This window comes from Urtica dioica, chromosome 5 (assembly GCF_054948205.1).
Source record: "Urtica dioica subsp. dioica isolate 48M chromosome 5, U.dioica_male_clone48M_v1_H2, whole genome shotgun sequence".
NCBI lineage: Eukaryota > Viridiplantae > Streptophyta > Magnoliopsida > Rosales > Urticaceae > Urtica > Urtica dioica.
The window spans coordinates 33,525,042-33,545,800 of NC_142760.1; the positions used below are offsets into that span (position 1 = coordinate 33,525,042).

At 35.2% G+C, this 20,759-nt stretch overlaps 1 protein-coding gene and 1 long non-coding RNA gene across 2 annotated transcripts; both read left to right on the top strand.

The window, feature by feature from the left end:
* Window positions 1-13,186: 13,186 nt before the first annotated feature.
* Window positions 13,187-15,515, top strand: LOC149397990 (disease resistance protein RPP13-like; the record flags this gene model as incomplete). The annotated part of the gene is made up of 1 exon (XM_089614419.1): window positions 13,187-15,515. A coding segment is annotated over exon 1 (2,205 nt), but the record flags the coding sequence as incomplete, so codon positions are not given.
* A 10-nt stretch (window positions 15,516-15,525) lies between these two features.
* Window positions 15,526-17,311, top strand: LOC149397991 (uncharacterized). Its single transcript, XR_016297260.1, has 4 exons — window positions 15,526-16,101; window positions 16,184-16,220; window positions 16,511-16,701; window positions 17,113-17,311. It is a non-coding gene; the product is annotated as an uncharacterized LOC149397991 (long non-coding RNA).
* Window positions 17,312-20,759: the final 3,448 nt, after the last annotated feature.

Sequence of the window (20,759 nt, forward strand, 5' to 3'; positions counted from 1 at the left end):
AGCAAAAGAACGAGTATATAAGTGTATAAAATCGAAATCATTTGGTATTTATATTGTGATTTCATAAAAAAAATGAAAAAAAAGTCCAGCAGCTATATAGCTCAATAGAACTTAAGCTTTTGCAAAATAGCCATAGTTTGTCAACTATAAGCAAACTAGCCCAAGTAAGATTAATCTAGGCTGAATTAAATTTAATCTCAACGAACTATAAAGACATAATGTAAGCTTTATGAAGGCTGGATTAAAATTAATCGAGGCAGGATTAAAAGTCACAGTACTCTCAATTGGCTATTTTGTTATACCCAATGAAACTATGGCTATACCTAACGTGGACGTGGTGGAGGATCAAGTCAATCAACTCAACAACCCACACAACACTTATTGCAGCGGAGTCCTCGAATGAACCAGGCTCCAACCAGGCGTTTCGGCCTTCTACCAAGAACTTTATTTGGAAATTGGATATAAAGACAATGAAATGCTTTTTTTGGGATCATGTACTGGTTTTTTTTTTTTGTGTGAGAAGTTCACAAAACTGAGTACTTTTTTTTGTGACAAGTTCACAAAACTCAATGGAAAATCTATGAATTATGTGTATGAATTATGTATATGAGTTATGTGTATCAAAACTGGTTCTTTTTGTATAGACAATGTATCGGATTTGTGGCTTTTATTGACAAGTTGTTATGGCTGGCAATGTATCAAATTTGTGGCTTTTTATTCACTACTAAGATATCAGCTTTTTTGTCAATGTCAAACTAAAACCAAACTTCAGACCAAGCTAGAAAATACCACATTCGATTACAAAATACCAATTTACATTACAAAATACCAATTACAAACTTTAGACCAAACTTCAACTATCATAATCCCCAAAATATTACAACATAACTTGACAATTACATCAGTCTCACTTAACATAGACTTAATAAACAACCACAATCAATTCAAAAATATACTTATTTGAAACAGATGACATAAACAAGAGCAAGCATGACGAGAACCATATAAAACTTGATGTTTTGTGCTTCTGTAGTTATCTTCTCCCTCAGTCTATTCAGCTCGTCTTAGTCTGCGCCATAACCATAATTCTTTGACACTTCAACTTGTTTCAAAGCAGCTTCAAGATTGTTAATCCTTTTAAGTAAACCATGAATTATTTGAACTGACCTTTCACACATCTCAGGATCAACCCAAATCAATATACCGCAATATCTATCGTCGGGACTCTGCTATAAAAACAAGGACACGAAATCAGTAAATCAAAACAACAACGAAGACGAGAATAGGGAAAATACCAATTACCTTGTATATTGAACACCAATAAAAACGCCGACCAGGATGATCACCTTTCCACGCCGTTCGCAGAACACACGTCATCTTGCATCGACACCGCGGCCTCTGCTTGTCATCGGAATGGCCATTGTCGACTCCGTCAGAGAAATTACTCGTGGAAGACGACGCCATTGACGAAGAGCGGATTGGATTAGGGTTTTGTTTCGGGAAGAAGGTTTTTTTTCGCGATCTAGGGTTCAGACCAAATCGCGGTTGAGTCTTTGATTTGGGATTTTCGATTTAGGGTTCTTTCTTCTATTTATTATTCGAGCTTATTTCATTTAGATTTTAGTTTTCAATTTCTTTTTCACTTCAAATAAACTAAGTCAGGGGTAAAATCATAATTCCAGCAATAAAGCCTTTAAAATCATGCCACATCATCAAAACGTTATAATTTAACGTCCAAATACTGACGGAAGTGGCTAGTTGTAATACGTGTCTAAGTTATGAGTTGAGTTTTGTAACATTTTCGAGTTCAGGGGATGATATGTAACCGAGGCACGAGTATAAGGGGCAAAAATGAGATTTATTCTTTTTTTTTTAATTATTATTGAAATCAGTTAGCTATTTCTTCTTTTTTTCTTATTTGTAATTTTTTAATCAATATTCTTGGTTTGATGTTTGTTTTCTCTTATTTGTTATTTTCCTCGTCATAAGCTCTTGGTACGATGGTAAGAGAAATCGACATATCTACTATTATTTGACGATTTGTTGACAAATATATATATATATATATATATCAACAAAAAATAATTTAATTTATTGATATAGATATCAACAAATAACAACACTGTAAAATTTGTTGATTTGTTGACATCTATGACATGATTTGTTGACACACAAGTCAACAAATAATATCACGATTTGTTTGATATAAATATAATTAAATATCGGGTTAATACCAAGTAATATTGTTCTTCATTAGAGAAATATTAACTCAAACAATATTACTTGGTATTAACCCAATATTTAATTATATGTTTGCCAACAAATCGTGATATTTGATAACATGATTGGTTGACATCTGTTCATTAGAGAAATATTAACTAAAAAACATTCACATGATTTTGAACTTAAAAAACAATTATATTACATGGTTTTAAACTACAAAGAATGATATTATATAAATTTGAACTACAATAATCAAAATGATCAATTTCACCACCAAGTTCTATGATCTCACCCAATTAAAAAAAAACTACAAATCTAATTTTGAAAATCAAACTACAAAACTAAACAAGTTAAGTCGATTTCCGTCGTTTAAGTGCTTCACGAGCGAGATCCTGAAAAACGCCAAAAATTCTCTTCATCCCAGTCCTGAAACAAAGTCTTAATTGAGACACAATATACGCAATCTGAAATAGCCAATTTTTTTTTTTTTAATTTGAAACAAATTTCTACGCACAAAAAGAATTAGAATTACTTAACATACATGTAAAGAAAATTGTTTCTCCGTCTTTTCTCATTTTAGCAACACCTGCGTTTCGTTCTATCATGAGAGTGAACTCAAAATTCACTGACCTCTAACAAAAGAGGAATCAAGAGTCAAGTCTCGCCCAAGCTCCAGCAAATATTGAGAATGGTAACGTTATCAAAAGTACACGAACAAAAGCACATGAACAAAAGCAACAAAGTTCAACACAAACAAAAGAAGAACAAAAAAATATTTAAATAAAAACACCCCATAAAGAAAAACAAACTCGCCGCCGAAACCGGAACGCCAATTCGGAGACCATCTCTTTGCTCTGCTTCTTTCATTTGAATCCGACCCACACATCTCTTTACTATTCTTCCACACATCTCTGCATGTTAGAGTATTGAGGAAAGCCACGTCGGCTACATAGCTGGCAGCTGAGTCAATAAAGAAGATATCTGTCAGTGAGAGTTAGTTAGAGGCTAGTCAAAGTTGTTAAAAATAGTCCAACCTGTATAAATATCTAGACGCTTGTAATGATTCGATAATGAAAATGAATTGAAATCAAATTAGATATGGGAAGATTTACTCTCAAGATCTCTTCTCTCAAAACCTATCTTGGTATTAGAGCATTTTTAATGGCGACTGAAGATTCTTCTTCTTCGCCATCACAGATCTTGCATCAAATTCATGTTCCTCACTTCGCTCCTACGTTGAATCTCGACGATCTCTGTCAAGCTAGACTAAGATTGGTACAAGTTGTTCATCAACTTAAGTCTAACTATCCATAAAATAAATTAGATTGTTGAAATAATTTTTCTATGTATAAATATACAATTAACCTAAGGAATTTATTGATCATTACATCTAATTCAATTAAGATATTATATGAAAGTATGATTTATTCTATTTACTTTTGATTTTTGAATCAAAGTGGAAGAATATTTGATTGGACAAGTTAAAATCAAAGAAGGGTTTTTTGTATATCTACTTTTTTCCTTTAACCTTCTATAAATAATGCAGCTTATTAATAACTCAATCAAAATAAATATAATTACCGTCAAGAACAAAACGTTTGTTACGCTTAAAATATTAAGTTAGCCCTGTAGTTGTCTTAATTCTACCGTTTTCTTAAGTAATTTTTTCGACGCCAAATAGCCCGAAGCCTATGGTAGTTTTGTAAATCCAGACGTAGATATTATGCCAGTAATACCTCTTTTCTTTTTTTCTCTTAGCTTTTTTTGGCAAGCTACTGTAAGTTTTCGATGATATTATTATTTAAAAACTTTTTTATAGTATTTTCTACAGCCCTAGACAAATTCATGTTTTATTGTAAATTTTTTTATCATAATCAATAAGATCCTATAAATATTACAGTATTGAAACCTTGATTGAAATAGTTAAATTATTGTATAAAAAGTTCACAACTAAATTTTTGAACATTTAGAATAAATTTTGAACATAAAATAGATCCATTAGTGACAAGAAAAAAAAATAGCAACAAACAGAAATTTTTCACTAAAATGTTACAAACTCACGTAACTTTGTAGCCTAATCATACAAACATCATCAACTGTGCAATCATTCAGTTATAACAAAGATCAACTTTCTTCCTCAAAAAAATAAAATAAATAATAAAGATCAACTTTCTTGATAATAAAGACAAATCATTCAGCCCAAATAGGCATGCAATGCAAGAACCAACTAACTACAATACCCACAAACTCTTATAATCATGATCAAGAACAGCTATAAGTTATCATAATTAGCCCTCACCGAGACGTCTCGAACGAGTGAACGATTCAGCGGCGCAGTGGCTTCGACCATGATCTCCGGACTTTCCCCCACCCCCACCATTCTTCGTCATCACCGTCGAGATCAACGATGTCGTTCTCGCCGTTTTCTTCATCGTCACTAATCTCATTCTTAGCCTTCTTGCTCGTAGAAGCCTCGGGATTGTTTAGTCGTTCTAGAATGCGAAGGACATGGCGGTTCTCATTTTTACGGTCATATCCCAAAGGTTCCAGTTGAAGACTGCGTTGTAAAGGGGGCCAGCTGTAAAAAAAAAAAATATAAATTACGGTGATTCTTAAAGAAGGTGTAGAGAGAGAAAAAAAAATTAGGGTTAGATTTTTAGATTCTTTTATATATTTTGTTGGTAACACAAAATTAAAATAAAAAATTAGAAATATTTCAAAGTTGTTGAAAAGACTAAGAGAAAACAATCATTGATTTCATTTAAAAAAAATAATAAAAAAAAAATAATAATCATCTGAAAGGACTAAGAAAAAAAAAAGATTAGGGTGAGTTTTTCAGATTTTTTTTTTTTTTTTAAATCTTGTTAGCAAAAAAAAGAGTTATAAAAAAAGACTATGAGAACAACAATTAATTTCATTTCATAAAATTTTGCAAAAAAATAAAATTCTAAAGTTACCTAGGGCCTGGACGAGTTGGCGGGAGAGGAGGTTTACGTGAAGAAGAGCGCAGAGGAGGTCGTTCTTGGCTTTGGTGATCTTGATCTCCGACTTGGTTGTGGTGACGAAGTTTTTTCTGATCCAAATGTACTCGCTTTTGTGCTTGTTCTTGTTCTTGGTCTTCGTCTTCTTCGTCGTCGACGTCTATCGGTGGTGGTCGCCGGACTTTTCTTTTCGGCTGAGTTCTTCTCCATGTGACGTCATCCTTCACGGTGGTTGCTTTCACTGGTGGTCTCTCCTCGTCTTCTTCCGTCGGTGTTGGTAGCTTTCGCTTTGTCGATTCTTTTTTGTACGGTTTCATTTTCTTCATGGTGTTCCAATGGGAAGATGAGAGAGAGAGAGAGAGAGAGAAAGAGAAATTTCTGTGATTCTCTAGTTGATCAATTTTTCAAGTTTCTGAAGGTGGGGTTTTGGGTACGATAATATCTCTCGGCGTCCATATATACACACAACGAAGGGAAACGACAGATCTTTCGTACGACGACAAAGACCGTGCGTTTTGGTTTTGCTTAATAGAAAACGTAACGGATAGCAAATGTGGCGCTTAGAGAGAAATTAAAATAGCGAACGAAAAAAATAATTATGTCAAACTATAAATTAGATTTTATTTTATTTTTAAATTTTTTTCAGCGCTTGTAATTTCTTGTAATACGTCACACTATAGGGTTTTAACATAATTTAATTTAAATTAACATACATTAATACATAAATTAACACACATTAGCATAACTTAATAGGAATTAAAGGACATCAGCACATAAATTAACACACATTAGCATAACTTAATGGAGAATTTTTTTTGCTCGAATTTTTTGTTTCTGATGATTTTGGGTAAGGTTTGAAGATAAAACGTTCGGTTTTCGTTTCCTTTAATTTCGGAGAATGGGTTAAAGATTATATTTCTTTATTTTTTTATTAAAATAAAATCATGTGCCGTGTTTTATATGCTTGCTATATATCTTAAGTTTGTTATGTATCTTAAGTTTGCCCGATTGGTAGTCTCTTTTTATTATTTAATTATAAGAATACCGGTTAATTGAGAGTATTATAGTGTAAATGACGGGGATGTAAAATAAGTTTGTAAATGGTAGTGTTGTGTAAATAAATTTTAGCTCTATAATATGCAATGAGAGCAGTTTGTATTTTTTTGATGATTTGATTATACTGTTTATGTGTAGATAGGGGACATGATTGTTGAAAGGAAAAACTGGGATTTAAAACAAAGAATCATAGTTCATTCATCATTCAACGTCATTAGCAATCTCATGTCGCTCCTAGAAATCGAATACCAACAAGAGTTGTTCAGTCGTGGCCCATTTGCGCATCTTCAACACCTACAAGGCCATGTATATCCCAAAAAACTGGCGCATTTACTAGTGCTCAGTCAAGTAGAGTCCGGGAATGTAGATGAGCTCCATTTCAATATAAGTGGAAACATATTGGTCTTCAATATGTATGACTTTGAGTTAATATCAGGTAAATATTTAACGACCTTGTTGCTGACTATAGTAGGTATTATTTGTTAATTGATGAGTTATTTACAGATTTAAGGAATGTTATTTACAGGGTTGAATTGCGATCGAGTGCCACGTATACACGATCAGCTACGCTCCGATAATCCTTTGAAGGATGAGTACTTCAAGGTGAGCGGTACTCAACGAGCACAATTCTTACTTGGCATTCTCAGCAGCAAATTTGGAGGTAGTGACGAGGAACGAGTGGCACTTATTAACCTGGCAATACTAGAGACGATGATTCTGCCTAGGGAACGGCAAGCTAAGATTCCCGATGACCATTTAAAAATGGCCATTGACACAGAATTATTCAAAAATTATCCATGGGGCACGGTTAGCTTCAACGCACTATGTCATTCCCTAAAGAAATCCAAAAACTATGCAGCTGAAAAAACAGGATTCAATATAGATGGGTTACTACATCCGTTAATTGCTTGGGCATATGAAGTCATTCCAGAATTTGAAGCCCAAGGATATGCAACCCGTACAAAAGAAATGACCATACCTCGACTCCTCAAGTGGAAGTTCAATTATAGCCCGGAGTACGACGAACTGCAACAATATATCTTCGACAATGACACGGTACTTGAAATCATATTAGTTGTCTCTAAGTAATTCTGTAAATATGTTAATAGTTGGTTGTAAGTAATCGCTGTCTTTGTTGTAGCTGCGCATTAATCCAGTAAATGCTACCGAAGAAGAGCAAGCAGCTGGGTACATAGAACGAGTAGACGCTGTTAGTCCGGAGCCTGCCCCCAAAGCTGTTGAAAAAGGCAAAGGCGTGGCTAGCAGCTCTAGAGGTTTGGAAAGTGAAACACCAAGCAACTCCTCAGATGATGTTTATATGAAGTGGGAGTATGCTCTCCAAACAATAGAAATGCTCAAGAAGCGTGTCGAAGAGGCGCATGAGAAGTACGACGCCTTATTGGATGTATTTCAAGTGTACATCCGAAAAGATTACGATGAAACAACACCGCAACAACCAAGAAAAGAAAAGGTATTATTTTTGTTTTATTTTTTCAATTAACCAAAAAGTAACCATTATTATACAGGGCTCAAGTTGTACAATGCATACTAAGACAGTTGAAAATCCACATCAAACTCCAATAGATGTTCATGTACGCTATAACCATTTCGTGTAAATAAGTTTCACCATAACACTGAAAATATGTGTTTAACTTTGTCTACCATTTTGTCAAATAGGATACAACACCTATCAATCAACCCGAAGAAACTACACCTGTGCAAATCCCAACAACAAAAGAGGTAAACAATACCGATTACATTGGTTAATATATAGTATAATATCGTCATGTGGTTATCAATTTACAGGTCCCAGAAGTGAGGAATGTAACAAAACCAAAGCCCACTCAAGTGACACTAACGAACATGGTATTATGTTGAGCTTATTCATGACATATAGTATTTGTTAATAGACATCTTATTTACATGGTATTTACAATGAGATTTGCTGAACTATTCTGTTAATATACTTCTTATTTACAAGTTATTTACAGTATACAACTAGAGGATTTGATACTAATGTTAATGCCAACCCATTTACAGATGCTCCGAAAAAGAACTTCAAAAGTAGAGCCAACAATTCCTGATTCTGTTTCCATGGTACAAAATATAACTTAATTGAATTACCAAAAATTGTCCTATCTAATTTAATAACACGTCGTTTACGACTATTTCTATGGTAGGATATTTCACCACTGCTTGGAATGGAAAAGGTAGCACGTTATAGTCCGGTACGTCAAATAAATATAACTTATTAATAACGTGATATTATATTAAGACTAACAATGACTTATCACAGGACGATTTGCAGAAGCTGCAAGATGATTGGGTTTTTACCGTAAATGATGTGTTGAATAGCATTCCTAACAAGTACGAATTTGAACAACTTCCACAGGTTGTTCAAGAGAGTGTGGCCCAGCCAGAAGTTCTAAACAAGCAAGTATACAAACGCTTGAGAAAGAATGGCCAACCGATTCCAAAGCGAAACATGACGACCTCTATACTGTGTAATACGCTGCCCAATCAGCCAACTCCAATAGTGAACGAAAATATCCAAACCCAAAATGTTGGCGTACACAACCCGCAGGTAATATTATACCTATTCTAAAAATAATGTAAAAAAATGGTAAATAAACAGTTGTTAATTTATCAGATTGTCATTATTTGTAAATGGACAGGTAGTTGACAAGGTCACAGATGATCAAGGACAGCCAAAAAAGATAGCAAGGACGTTGCCAAATCCACAACCTGTCACACAACGTCCAAAACGAACATGTAGGAAGCCGGTGTTTACTACTTCCCCATACGTTACCGAAAATAGAAGTAAGAGGACTGAAGGTGGACCTACCAAAGAACCCGACGGCGAAGACACAGATAACAGGGCAAATGAAGAAAGCAGCCAACCATATTTTGATATAGGAATTTGAATATCTGTTATTTACTAAAACTCTAGTATAATTGTTAGTTATCTTTTGAAAAACATAGCTATTATGTGAGTGAGTGCTAATGCATGAATGTTAATTAGCACATTACACTCATTTTGGGTTTTAAGGTCGTTGGAACATCCAGTATTATGAATTAAACTACTATATTTTGGGTATTAGCTACTATGTTAACAGATTTTAACGTAACGAATCTGTTAATAGACATCTTATTTACCAGTTATTTACAATAATATATATATATATATATTAGAATTTTGTTAATGTAGTTCTTATTTACCATCTATTTACATTATAAAAACAGACTTAATTAAGTCTGTTGTTTGTAAATTTGTTAATAAAATAGTTATTAACAAAATAAAATAACGTCATAACAACATATTCAAAACAAGACTTTTATTACAAGAATACAAAATACTTCTCATGTACTCAAGTTTAACAATAGGCATAAAACATCAAAATGTTCGACCCATAAACAAACAATTATTCAAAAAATCTCCAAAAAAGTAAACAACACAAACTTAAAACCAGCTAAAAATAAAAATTATTAAAAACAACCCAATAACCAACTAACTTTGGCAACCCCTTTTGTTATAACCAATCTGGCCACATTTGCCACATCTTTGATTGGGGTGGAATTTTTCATGCTTCGATCGATACCTCTTCTCTTTCGGTCGTCCAACTTGACGTTTATGAATGGGAGGCTTAATAACTTGAGCATCAATAGGCAGCTCCCAGTCGCCTTCATGAGAAATTGGGAAAACATCTTTCTCATACGTGGCGGCAAAGTATTCTTGAGTATAATATGCTGGCACAAAATCAATAAGACGTAAATTTTCTTATATAAAGCCGCACACGCATGAGAACATGGAAAGTCTTCAAGCTGCCAATAACAACATTTACAAGTCCTAAGAGAAACATCAACAACTCGACTAATTGCCCCATCAACAATTTCAAACTCATTGTCATTGATGGCATTAACCTGCAATTGCGTGTAAATAAATATTGTCAATGATATTGTAAATAGGTTGTAAATAATAATGCAATTAACATAAATTGGAATAGATTATAACTCACATTCATTGATCGAGCAGCCTCCTGCGAATCAAAAAGCATCTTGAACCCAGTTCCTGTAAGACCTGAAAGCATCTTTGGAATTAGCTCCCTCTTCTTGTTGATCCAATTTTGAATTAGACTTCTATAACTCAAAACAAGACATGCAACCGGCCATCCTCTAGCTTCTCACAAAACAGCATTCAAACACTCAAAAATGTTTGTGGTCATTACATCAAACCTCTTCCCGGGGAACTTGCTCCTAGACCAAAGCTCTGGATTAGCTTTGAGAAGATATTTTTTATTTTTACTTTGTTGTTGGAGAGTATATTAAGCCAATATTCAAACTCTCTTACTGAATACGCTTTAGCACACCTATAAAAAAGTGGTTGAATGTATGTTTTCCCAAATTTGGCATTCACATTACCCCAAAGATGTTGCATGCATATAGCAAATTTCGCCTCCGGAAAAACATTGCCAACTGCCTTGTTAATTGACTTGTGCCTATCCGAAACAAAAACCAAGTCTTTTCGAACACCATACACTATTCGAAGATGCATCATAAACCAAGACCAAGATTTGTCATTTTCAGCATCCACAATACTAAAGGCTAATGGAAACAAATGATTATCACCATCTTGAGCAGTAGCCAAAAGTAATGTACCATGAGATTTTCCTTTCAAGAAAGTACCATCAACAGATATTACCGGGCGGAAAAATTGAAATCCTTGTACAGAAGCACCAAATGCCAAGAAGAAATACCTAAATGTCCCATCAGGTTCAATCTCGGTCACAGTATAAGACCCTACAAACATAACAGGTTATAACTGTAAATAAGTCATTAATTTACAACAAATTTAGTAAATAACAAAAGGAAACTGAATCCATATTGTAAATGTATTTAATATTTACAGACTTCAATTATAGTAAATAAGCTGTAAATAAAAACCTGGATTTTTCTCTTTGATCATTTCACCAACTAGTGGTAAATGACTGTATGACTCTTCAAAATCACCACGAAGATCCCTCAAAGCTTCTTTACGACCCTTCCATGCCCGAAAATATGTTACCTCCACATTAAATCGTGTCCTCATAATTTCAGCCACACCGGAAGGCGTAATTTGATTTGCCAATGAACCCCGAAAATCATCTTTGACACATTTGCTTATAAGAACAGAAGATGCATGTTTATTCTTGTGCACAATAGATTTGCCATAACAAGTATGGTCTTTAACATATATGACCTTATGACCCACAATCCAGATTTCTTGTAAACCGACGCATTTAACTTCCAAGAACACTGCATATCCGAACAACCATCACTATAACGCGTTTTACTGGATCTCAACACCTTGAATTCAAAATTGTTGCGAACTGCAGTCATGCCAATAGCCATTTGAAGTACATCTTTGCGTCTAAATACATTATTAACATTAATTTCAAAATTCATAGGAAAATTCCTCAAATCCGGTTCATCATACAAAACAATTTCTGCCGGGGGGTCTTCATGACTAGAATGAGGCAATAAAGCTTTCGACGATTCATGGCATTGTTGCTCAAATAAATTCACTGAAGAAATGGGTAAACTTAGCATGAGGAAACAATTAACAAAACTGCATAAAATGATACAAAATACACATACCTTAATCAATTAGAGAAAATGACGACCATTCATCCATGCTTGGGGACGGTTATGATTTCTGGGAATAAAATTTCAAACATTGAATTCCTGGAAACTATAAAATTTGAACAACTATTGGCGGCCAAAATATATTTGAATAAAGCGTTCAACGAATATCAACTATATATATTTTCAATAAATAGAATTATTATTAACAGATTTCCAATAAATACTTTGTAACAAAATTAGAAACTAATAACCTAAAAATATGCGCTCATAGTAACTAACTGCACGAATTCAAAATTAAATTTTTGAATCAGATATTTCAAAATCCCGCACATATTGAATATTGTTTAATTAAAACTTGCCGAAATTTTTTTCAAATTTCAAACAAAAAAAACTGCCTAAAAAAGAAGTTAGTAATCCGGTCAAACAAGGGCAAATCTGTAAAAAAATCTTTCATAAATGAGCTGCCACATAAGCATCTAGACTATTTACGGATTATTAACAAAACATTGACCAATTTTAAATTGCTACACATTCCGTGGCTTAAACAGCCAATTTTTTGTATTTATAATTATTTTTTAGTTAATTGTTGCCGATTTTTTTTTCTAATTCATTACATTCTTTTTAATTATTATGTATCAGGCAATTCAAGATATAATTTTTTGTTGCAGTTTGTCACCGCATTGCTGCAGCTGACTGCCAAAAAAATGCGGCCAGCTGCGGTGACTAACTACAAAATAAAAGAGAAATAAATAAATTTCAAAATTAAAACTTGTGGCGATTCAAATTAATTTTCTTTTGTTTATCCAATTAGTCTAAAAGTATCATTTTTCAATAGAATAATTCTGTCAACTCTACTTTACTGATCAACCTACATAATTAATATATCCAGTAGTTCATTGAAAATATGCCGAGTAAATGACTAATAACTTCTTAATAATGCCTCATTGTATTTATTAAAAAACAAAATTGCTCCATTATAAATTGTCGAAATTCCCTACCGACACCACTACGGAAAGGGTACCAATTATGGCCCCAAATAAAGTAGTTGAGTGACAATAATTCGTAAAGTTATTCGTTTTTTTCAATATGTTTTTAGTTCATACTGTACAAGTCTTTCCTGAAATATTAATCATGTAAATCATTAACAATATTAGATTTATGATTTACAGGACTGTCAATTATTTTGGGGTGAAATTTTTATATCGGTGTTCAGAAAGTAACGTGGAAAAAGGACAATATGAATAGATACCATATAAAGAAAAAGAACGTTGTAAAAAGTAATAACAATAAAGCATTTTTTTTTTTTTTTTGAGGAAACAATAAAGCATGTTAGTAGGACAAGATTCCTTATGCTATGATAACCCAACACCACTGAAAATTTAACGATTCAGATCACAAACCACTCTGAAAAAACTTTTGTAAGAAACAATGGCAGAGACGTTCCTAAGTCCTGTGATTGAGAAACTGATTGAGCTTCTGATCGATGAAGTCAAGTCGTTGAAAGGAGTTCGCAAGCAAATCCACAGCCTTCAAAAGGAGTTGGAGATCTTGGAGCCTCTTCTCCGTGACGCCGAAGCCAAGTCTGGAAGAGGAGAGTTCAGCGAGGCAACGAATGTGTGGCTGAGACAGCTCAGAGACGAAGCCGAGCGCATCGAAGACGTCGTCGACGAATACACTTATTACGCCGAGCACCGCCGTCAAAGTGAAGTCGGTTTTTTGGGGTCTCTGCGCAAGGCAAGTCATTGTGTCAAGACCTTCAAAACTCAGCGCGACTTAGCTTCCGAGATCCGAGATGTTAAAGAGTCATTACGCGAGATCAGGGAGAGAGGTCTGAGTTATGGGCTGAGACCCTTCGAGCAAGGCGGATCAAGTGGCGGAGATGGGAATTCACGCGTCGACCCTCGCATTGGTTCGCTCTTTCTCGAAGATAAAGAGCTTGTTGGCATTGAATCGGTGTCGATGGAGCTGGTCACTACTTTGGTGGAAGGTTCGTCTGAGCGTACGGTGGTTTCATTTGTGGGAGAAGGTGGGATCGGAAAAACTACTCTCGCCAAGAAAGTATACAACGATGTTAAAGAAAAAGGATGCTTTGAAATTCATGTTTGGCTCACTGTGTCCCAATCCTACGACATCAACAAGATTCTCAAGATGCTAATGGCTGAGATCTGCTCAACTGGGGGAGAAATGGCCAGCGTTGAACAAGCGCTCACTCTCTTGAGAAGCTCGCTAGTGGCAAAGAGGTATGTGATCGTATTTGACGATGTTTGGCAAACTGATTTCTGGAGTGTCATACAGCATGCTTTTCCTTGTAATAGCAATGGTAGTAGGATTCTTGTCACGACTCGTAATTCTGAAGTGGTAGATTCCTTTAAGTCACAATCTTGGGATATAATTGTCAAAGAGATAAAGACTTGGTCTACAGAGCAAGCATGGGAATTGTTTTGTAGAAAAGCATTTCCTCTCTCAGGTTGTCCACCCGAGTTGGAAAATTTGTCTCTTGAAATATTAAGTAAATGCCAAGGATTGCCACTTGCTGTTGTTGCTGTCGCTGGTTTGTTGTCGAAAAAGAAGCTTTGCAAAGTAGAATGGAAAAGAGTACTCGACAATCTCAATTGTGAATTTGAAGAACATCGTGCGCTCTCAAGTGTTTCAAAAGTTCTCACGCTCAGCTATCATGATTTGGCATACCATCTTAAATTGTGCTTCTTGTACTTTGGTGTTTTCCCAGAAGACTTTTTCATTATGGAAGAAAGATTATGTAGAATTTGGGTTGCTGAAGGCTTCATTGAGCTGAGAAAAGACAAATCGTTGGAACAAATCGCTAGCGAGTACATGAAAGAGCTTATCAGTAGAAACTTGGTTTCATTTGAGTTGCGATATGGATCTGTTAGATATTGCAAAGTGCATGATTTGATAAGAGACGTAATCCAAAAGAGAGCTAGTGATTTGGGTTTTTATCAATTATTTGACAAAAATAAGCCGAGTTTTGAAAAGAAGGGTCGGCGTTTGATAATTCACAACACTGCAGAGAATGTTTTGGAAAGTGTTTGTGATATGAAGATTCGCTCGGCTGTTCTTGTTAACACTAATGATGTCTCGGATTCTTTTGTAGTTGGTCTATTCAAAAAATGTAAATTGTTGAAGGTTGTTGATTTTCAAGATGCTCCAGTTGATAATGTGTCAGATATAGGGTATTTGTTACACCTTAAATTCCTAAATCTGAGAGGCTCAAAAGTCAAGACTCTCCCGAAGTCCATCGGAAAGCTACATAATCTGCAAACACTGGATGTCAGATTAACTTTAGTGCAGGAGTTGCCACGTGAGATCAACAAACTGCATAAATTGCGTCATCTTTATTGTGGCTTTTACGACACAGAAATAAAATTTAGTGTCAAATCAGATGTTGGTGTGAGGATGCATGAAGGGATTGGAAATTTGGAAGAGTTACAAACACTATCTAGAGTGGAAGCTGATGTTGGTTTCATGAAAGAGCTACAAAGGCTGAGTAAACTGAAACATTTTGGCATTTCAAAAGTGGGTGCAGAGATGTGTAAAGTCCTTTGGGAGTCTATTGAAAAAATGAAAGATCTTGAAGGGTTAATATTTCTAACCTCAATCAACAATAAAGAGGTGTTAAATTTGAATTTCATTTCGTCTCCTCCTCTTCGTTTGAGATTTCTCCAACTGAATTGTCGACTACATCAACTGCCGACTTGGATTCCCGAGCTTCAGAATTTGCAGGCTCTTGAGTTACGTTTCTCGAGGTTAGTCGACGAGCCGCTGAAATGCCTCAAAGGTTTGCCCAATTTGGAATACCTTCTTATGTATAAGGCATACGATGGAGAGGAATTGCTGTTTGAGGAAGGCGGTTTTCCAAAGCTGAAGACACTTTATTTAATGAGTTTAAAAGGGCTAAAGGTGATTAAGTTTGAAAGAGGAGCACTTCCTCTTCTCGAGGAGTTAGGCATCGGACCTTCCCCACTGATGAAGGAAATTTCAGGCAGTCTTCAACACCTAACAAAACTTAAATCCCTTAGAGTTTTTGATATGCCAAAGGAATTTGTGAAGGCTCTACAACCCGACGGAGGCTCTGAGAACTGCAAGATTCAGCACATATCTTCCGTCACTTTTTGGTACGACAAAGGCAAAAGGTTATATTATGCTTCTTACAAACTTGGTAGCACAGAGCTTTTGCAACTTCTAGAGGAACAACAATGATGTAAGCAACGTTTCAATAAATTTAAATTTCAATTTGCTTGAAATGAACTTGATGTTTTATTCAATTTATTTAATTTTTTCAGGGAAATTGGACGTCATCGCATATCACAGCGTTATGAGGTATCCAAATTATTTTTCCTCTACTTCATGTATGTCTTAATTATTAACATTTCACGATTCAAGCACTTGCATAATAACAGATCGAATAAAAGCCAGTTTCAGCACCCCAACGAAAAGAATTAACATTTAACACTGCTCTCATTTGTATTTGTTTCTTTTCTTGTAAATATTTAGACAGCTGCCTGATTAAGTTAATTTCATACTCAATTTTTCGTTTTAATAGATTCTTTAACTTGACACTACTTCTTTTTGGAACTTGTTTTTAATTTTCCTCAAACTTTTTTCACCAGGGAGCATGGAATGCTGAACGTTAGGGCATTTCTGATCAATGTGCGTTTGATTATTTATTCTCAAATTCAAACAATGTGTATTTGATTATTTATTCTATCAGTGTTGTAGCTTGAGATGGTATTTGTCTATTTTTTTGTGATGCCAAGATGAACTTGAAGATTAAGTAATTTTTCAGTAATGATATTTCAAGGTACTCTTTCCTCTCTCGATTTTCCCATTGCGGTTTGCTCTTGAGAGGTTTTAACGAGACCTCTTTTAAAAAGAAATGTTTTTTTTCCTTCTCATTCTATATTGGTTTTAAGACCTGAAAAATATACCGATATAACGCCACACATAGAGCTACCATTGTTCTATAAGTTCTTCAGTAACATTTCAGAACAAAAGACCATAAAAAAGACTTGAAGAAAGCAACGGAAACATAAATCTCTAATTCACTCGCTCCTAAATACTGTAAATGTAAAGACTGGCCATAATAAGAGACACAAATCAACATCATGACCAACAAGAAAAATATAAATAAATAAAAATTCAAAAATTAATAATAAGTAAAACAACGGGGATAACAGAATTGATCAATCTTGGGTCTCACTCTTCTTAGCAGCTCCGATTTCTACGCCGGCGTCGCATTCTTCGAGCAACTTTCCTGCTTCTTCTTCCTCATCGTTCTGTTCCTTCTTCTGAGCCTCCGCGGCCTTCAAGCTCTTGAGCTTCGAGTGGTTGTAATACCCGACTCCGATGAAAGCCAAGCCGTAGCCAAACAAGTTCATCGCCGTGACCGTGTCCTTGATCACCGACCACGAGAAGGCTACGAGAAATCGCAACAAGTTTTTGGCGCCGTTGCCGGGGATTTGTGCATTCGTTCATCATTTCTCCCGAATCACGTAAGTCTCCGATTCTTAATTTCTTCGAATTTCATTGCTTGCATTGAGTTAGGTGAGTGTTTAGGACTTTCATTTCATTGATTATAATCGTTTGTGGGCAAGTTTGATTCATTATTGTGCCATTCTCATCATATTTTGGCTTGCCCACTACGTGTTCGTAAAATTGTCCGAATGAAATTGGTGAGGTTTGTAGCGTTAATTCGAAGTGATTTGTGTTTGAAATATGTTTATAAAGTATGGATTATGAGTTTGAATGAGAAATTGTTATATTTGGGAGTGAGTTAATAGGTTGTGTGGTCTCGGGTTAGTTTGACAATACCGAGACCCGAGAGCGTGCATGGACTTAACGTGTGTTGTTGGTGTTATGTGTAGTATGTCGACAAGCCGGAGAACGAAGAAAGCAAAGAAGAACCAAGCTCCGTCAAGTGCGCCTTCTCCTTCCTCGACGGTCGGATCGAGCACCGCGATTGCCCGGAGACTTCAACCGGGAGCGGATGTGGCATACAATAAGCTCGTCACGCGGAACTACATACCGGAGAGAGAAATCAATGTCACCGATGACGCCAACCTCTATGGCAACATCCTCAACCAAATCCAAGCGCGGCATTGGCAAGGGTTCACCACGATCAATACAAAGCCAAACCTCTCGGTGGTGCGAGAGTTCTACGCGAACTTGAGCGTCGTTCTCAGCGGGGCCACGACGGTGAAAGTCCGGGGAGTTAATGTACCAATTTCTCCCAACGACATCAACGAATACCTTGAAATCCCTGAAGTGGACACGACGTGGTTCGATAACCACGAGAGGAACCCGCCGCTCGATGACATCATCCGTACCCTCATCAAAAAGGGTCATAGGCTGTGGAGACTAAACCCGGGTCGAATATATTCTGAGAGATGAGATGAGATGTTAAAAAAATAGATTTGATGTTTGTGAAGAAATGACAGATGAAATGAGAATAGTTGATAACTCTTCAAATGTTTCTAGAAATTATAGATCATAACATATATGTTTGAAAGAGTTTAAAAATTGATCGAGTCTTCATACCCCGAAAAATAGACATCATGTAAGTTAGTTTTACGTCATTTATATTTTATTGCATGTTTTTCTGTTTTATATTTTTTTGGATCTTTTCGTTGTAATAATTGGGGTTTTGCAGTTCGCCGATGCCTCACTGCATTTGTCCCCAACAGCCCATCATTTTCCGCATTGAAATCGATGTGTATAGAGATCATATTTGTCCTAGTCAATAAAGATACGCATTGAAATCGACATTCAACACTATCGACTCAAAAAATAATTTCATGCAACATTGCATATTCCTTATGAAATTTGTCTTGATAAGTTCTTACTAAATGTGTCTCTGTTAACCAATTTAACAGAAAATAAGACACGGTTAATAGAAAGATAACCGAAACTTGTAGAAAGCACATTGAGACACCGGTTTCCTCTATTTCCACTCAGTTTCGTTTTCTTTTTTCTTGCTACATCAATTTTAACAACTTGAGGCAAAGAATAAGTAAAACTAGTTCGGTGATAAGCACACACACCTCAAATAATTAGATGAATTTGACTGAAGTTAAAAGGAAAAAAAATTGATCCCAACCATAAAAACAAAAGAAAAGTAACTAGAGAACAAAGTCACCAGAATCACATGAAGGAAATTCCCGAGGTGTACATGAAGTTTCTAAAATAATACAACGACCACACCATATTGCAAACTCTACTCATTGGATACTTAAATATTTAACGAATAAATAAATGTAGAAATCATCAGAGCAATGCAAAAAAAAAAAAAAAAAAAAAAAAAAAAAAATAATAATAATAATAATAATAATAATAATAATAAGAGTCCGTAACTCATGGATCTAAGAGAAATTTATTGAGCAGAGCAAGCCATTACCATGTGTTTCCATCTGAGGACCAACTTTGTGGACAATGATTCGAAAGCCAGAAATTGATTGCAAGTAAAGAGGAACGTAAATTACAAGTTTAAAGACAAATGTAACGTAGATTGATAGAACTATGTGATGTTACTTTTATACTCGAGTAATAAAGCCACACATAGAGCTACCATTGTTCTACAAGTTCTTCAGTAACATTTCAGAACCAAAAGACCATAAAAAAGACTTGAAGAAAGCAACGAAATCATAAATCTTCTAATTCATTCATATATCATAGTACTAAAGTTCACAGTAATGATCTCTAATTCACTCGCTCGTAAATACTATAAATGTAAAGACTGGCCATAATAAGAGACACAAATCAACATCATGACCAACAAGAAAAATATATAAAAAAATTCAAAAATTAATAATTCACTCACTCTTCTTAGCAGCTCCGATTTCTAAGCCGGTGTCGCGTTCCTCGAGCAACTTTCCTGCTTCTTCTTCCTCATCGTTCTGCTCCTTCTTCTGAGCCTCCGCGGCCTTCAAGCTCTTGAGCTTCGAGTGGTTGTAATACCTGACTCCGATGAAAGCCAAGCCGTAGCCAAACAAGTTCATCGCCGTGACCGTGTCCTTGATCACCGACCACGAGAAGGCTATGAGAAGCCAGTCTTTCCGACGAGGAGGAACACAGCAAGGTTGAGCGCGAACGCGCACAGAGAATTCGTGCCGAAGACGAACCAGTCGATGTGGAAGCTCGAGGTCGCTTTCAGCACCGGAGCTTCAATATATGAGTTTTGGTTGATATTTTATAATTGTCAAATAAATGATATTACTGCTGTCAATTTTCCTATTGTTTCACGAGCAGGGCTGGCCATTGCCCCTGATGAGTTAGATCCACGTCTAAGGTCCCAAAATTTTAAAAATTAATACGGGCTAAAAAGGGTCCATTTTCATAATATCAAAGACTTATAATTTGATTGAACATGTAAATATTTACCCATTTCGTTATAATATTTTTTTTAAGAGGCTTAATTTAAGTTTTGCTTAAAGTCCCCAATAGCGTTGGGTCGGTCTGTTCGCGTGTTCACGAATTGCCGTTGAATGTTCTTATTTGTGAGTGATTCTGTTGTGTAATGAGAATTAGAATGGTGAATATTCGTGTTTACTAAAAGATGTGCATGTATTAAACAAAATTGAATTCATGTATTATACGTATCACGTGAATTTGAACTCAGGCCTAGTAATCGTATACTAAATTAAGAGAAAAGAGAGAATAAAGTGTAAACAAAAGAATTAAAAAGGTAAAAAAAAAAAAAAAAAAAAAAAAAAAAAAAAAAAAAAAAAAAAAAATTGACAGAATTAACTATTTAGCTGTAGCTTCATCAGTTAAATAATCTCCTTGAAGTAATCATACAGTATATGTTCATATTATTTTTTAAGCAGGAGGTGTGCATGCAGAATAAATTTGGGACATTTATGT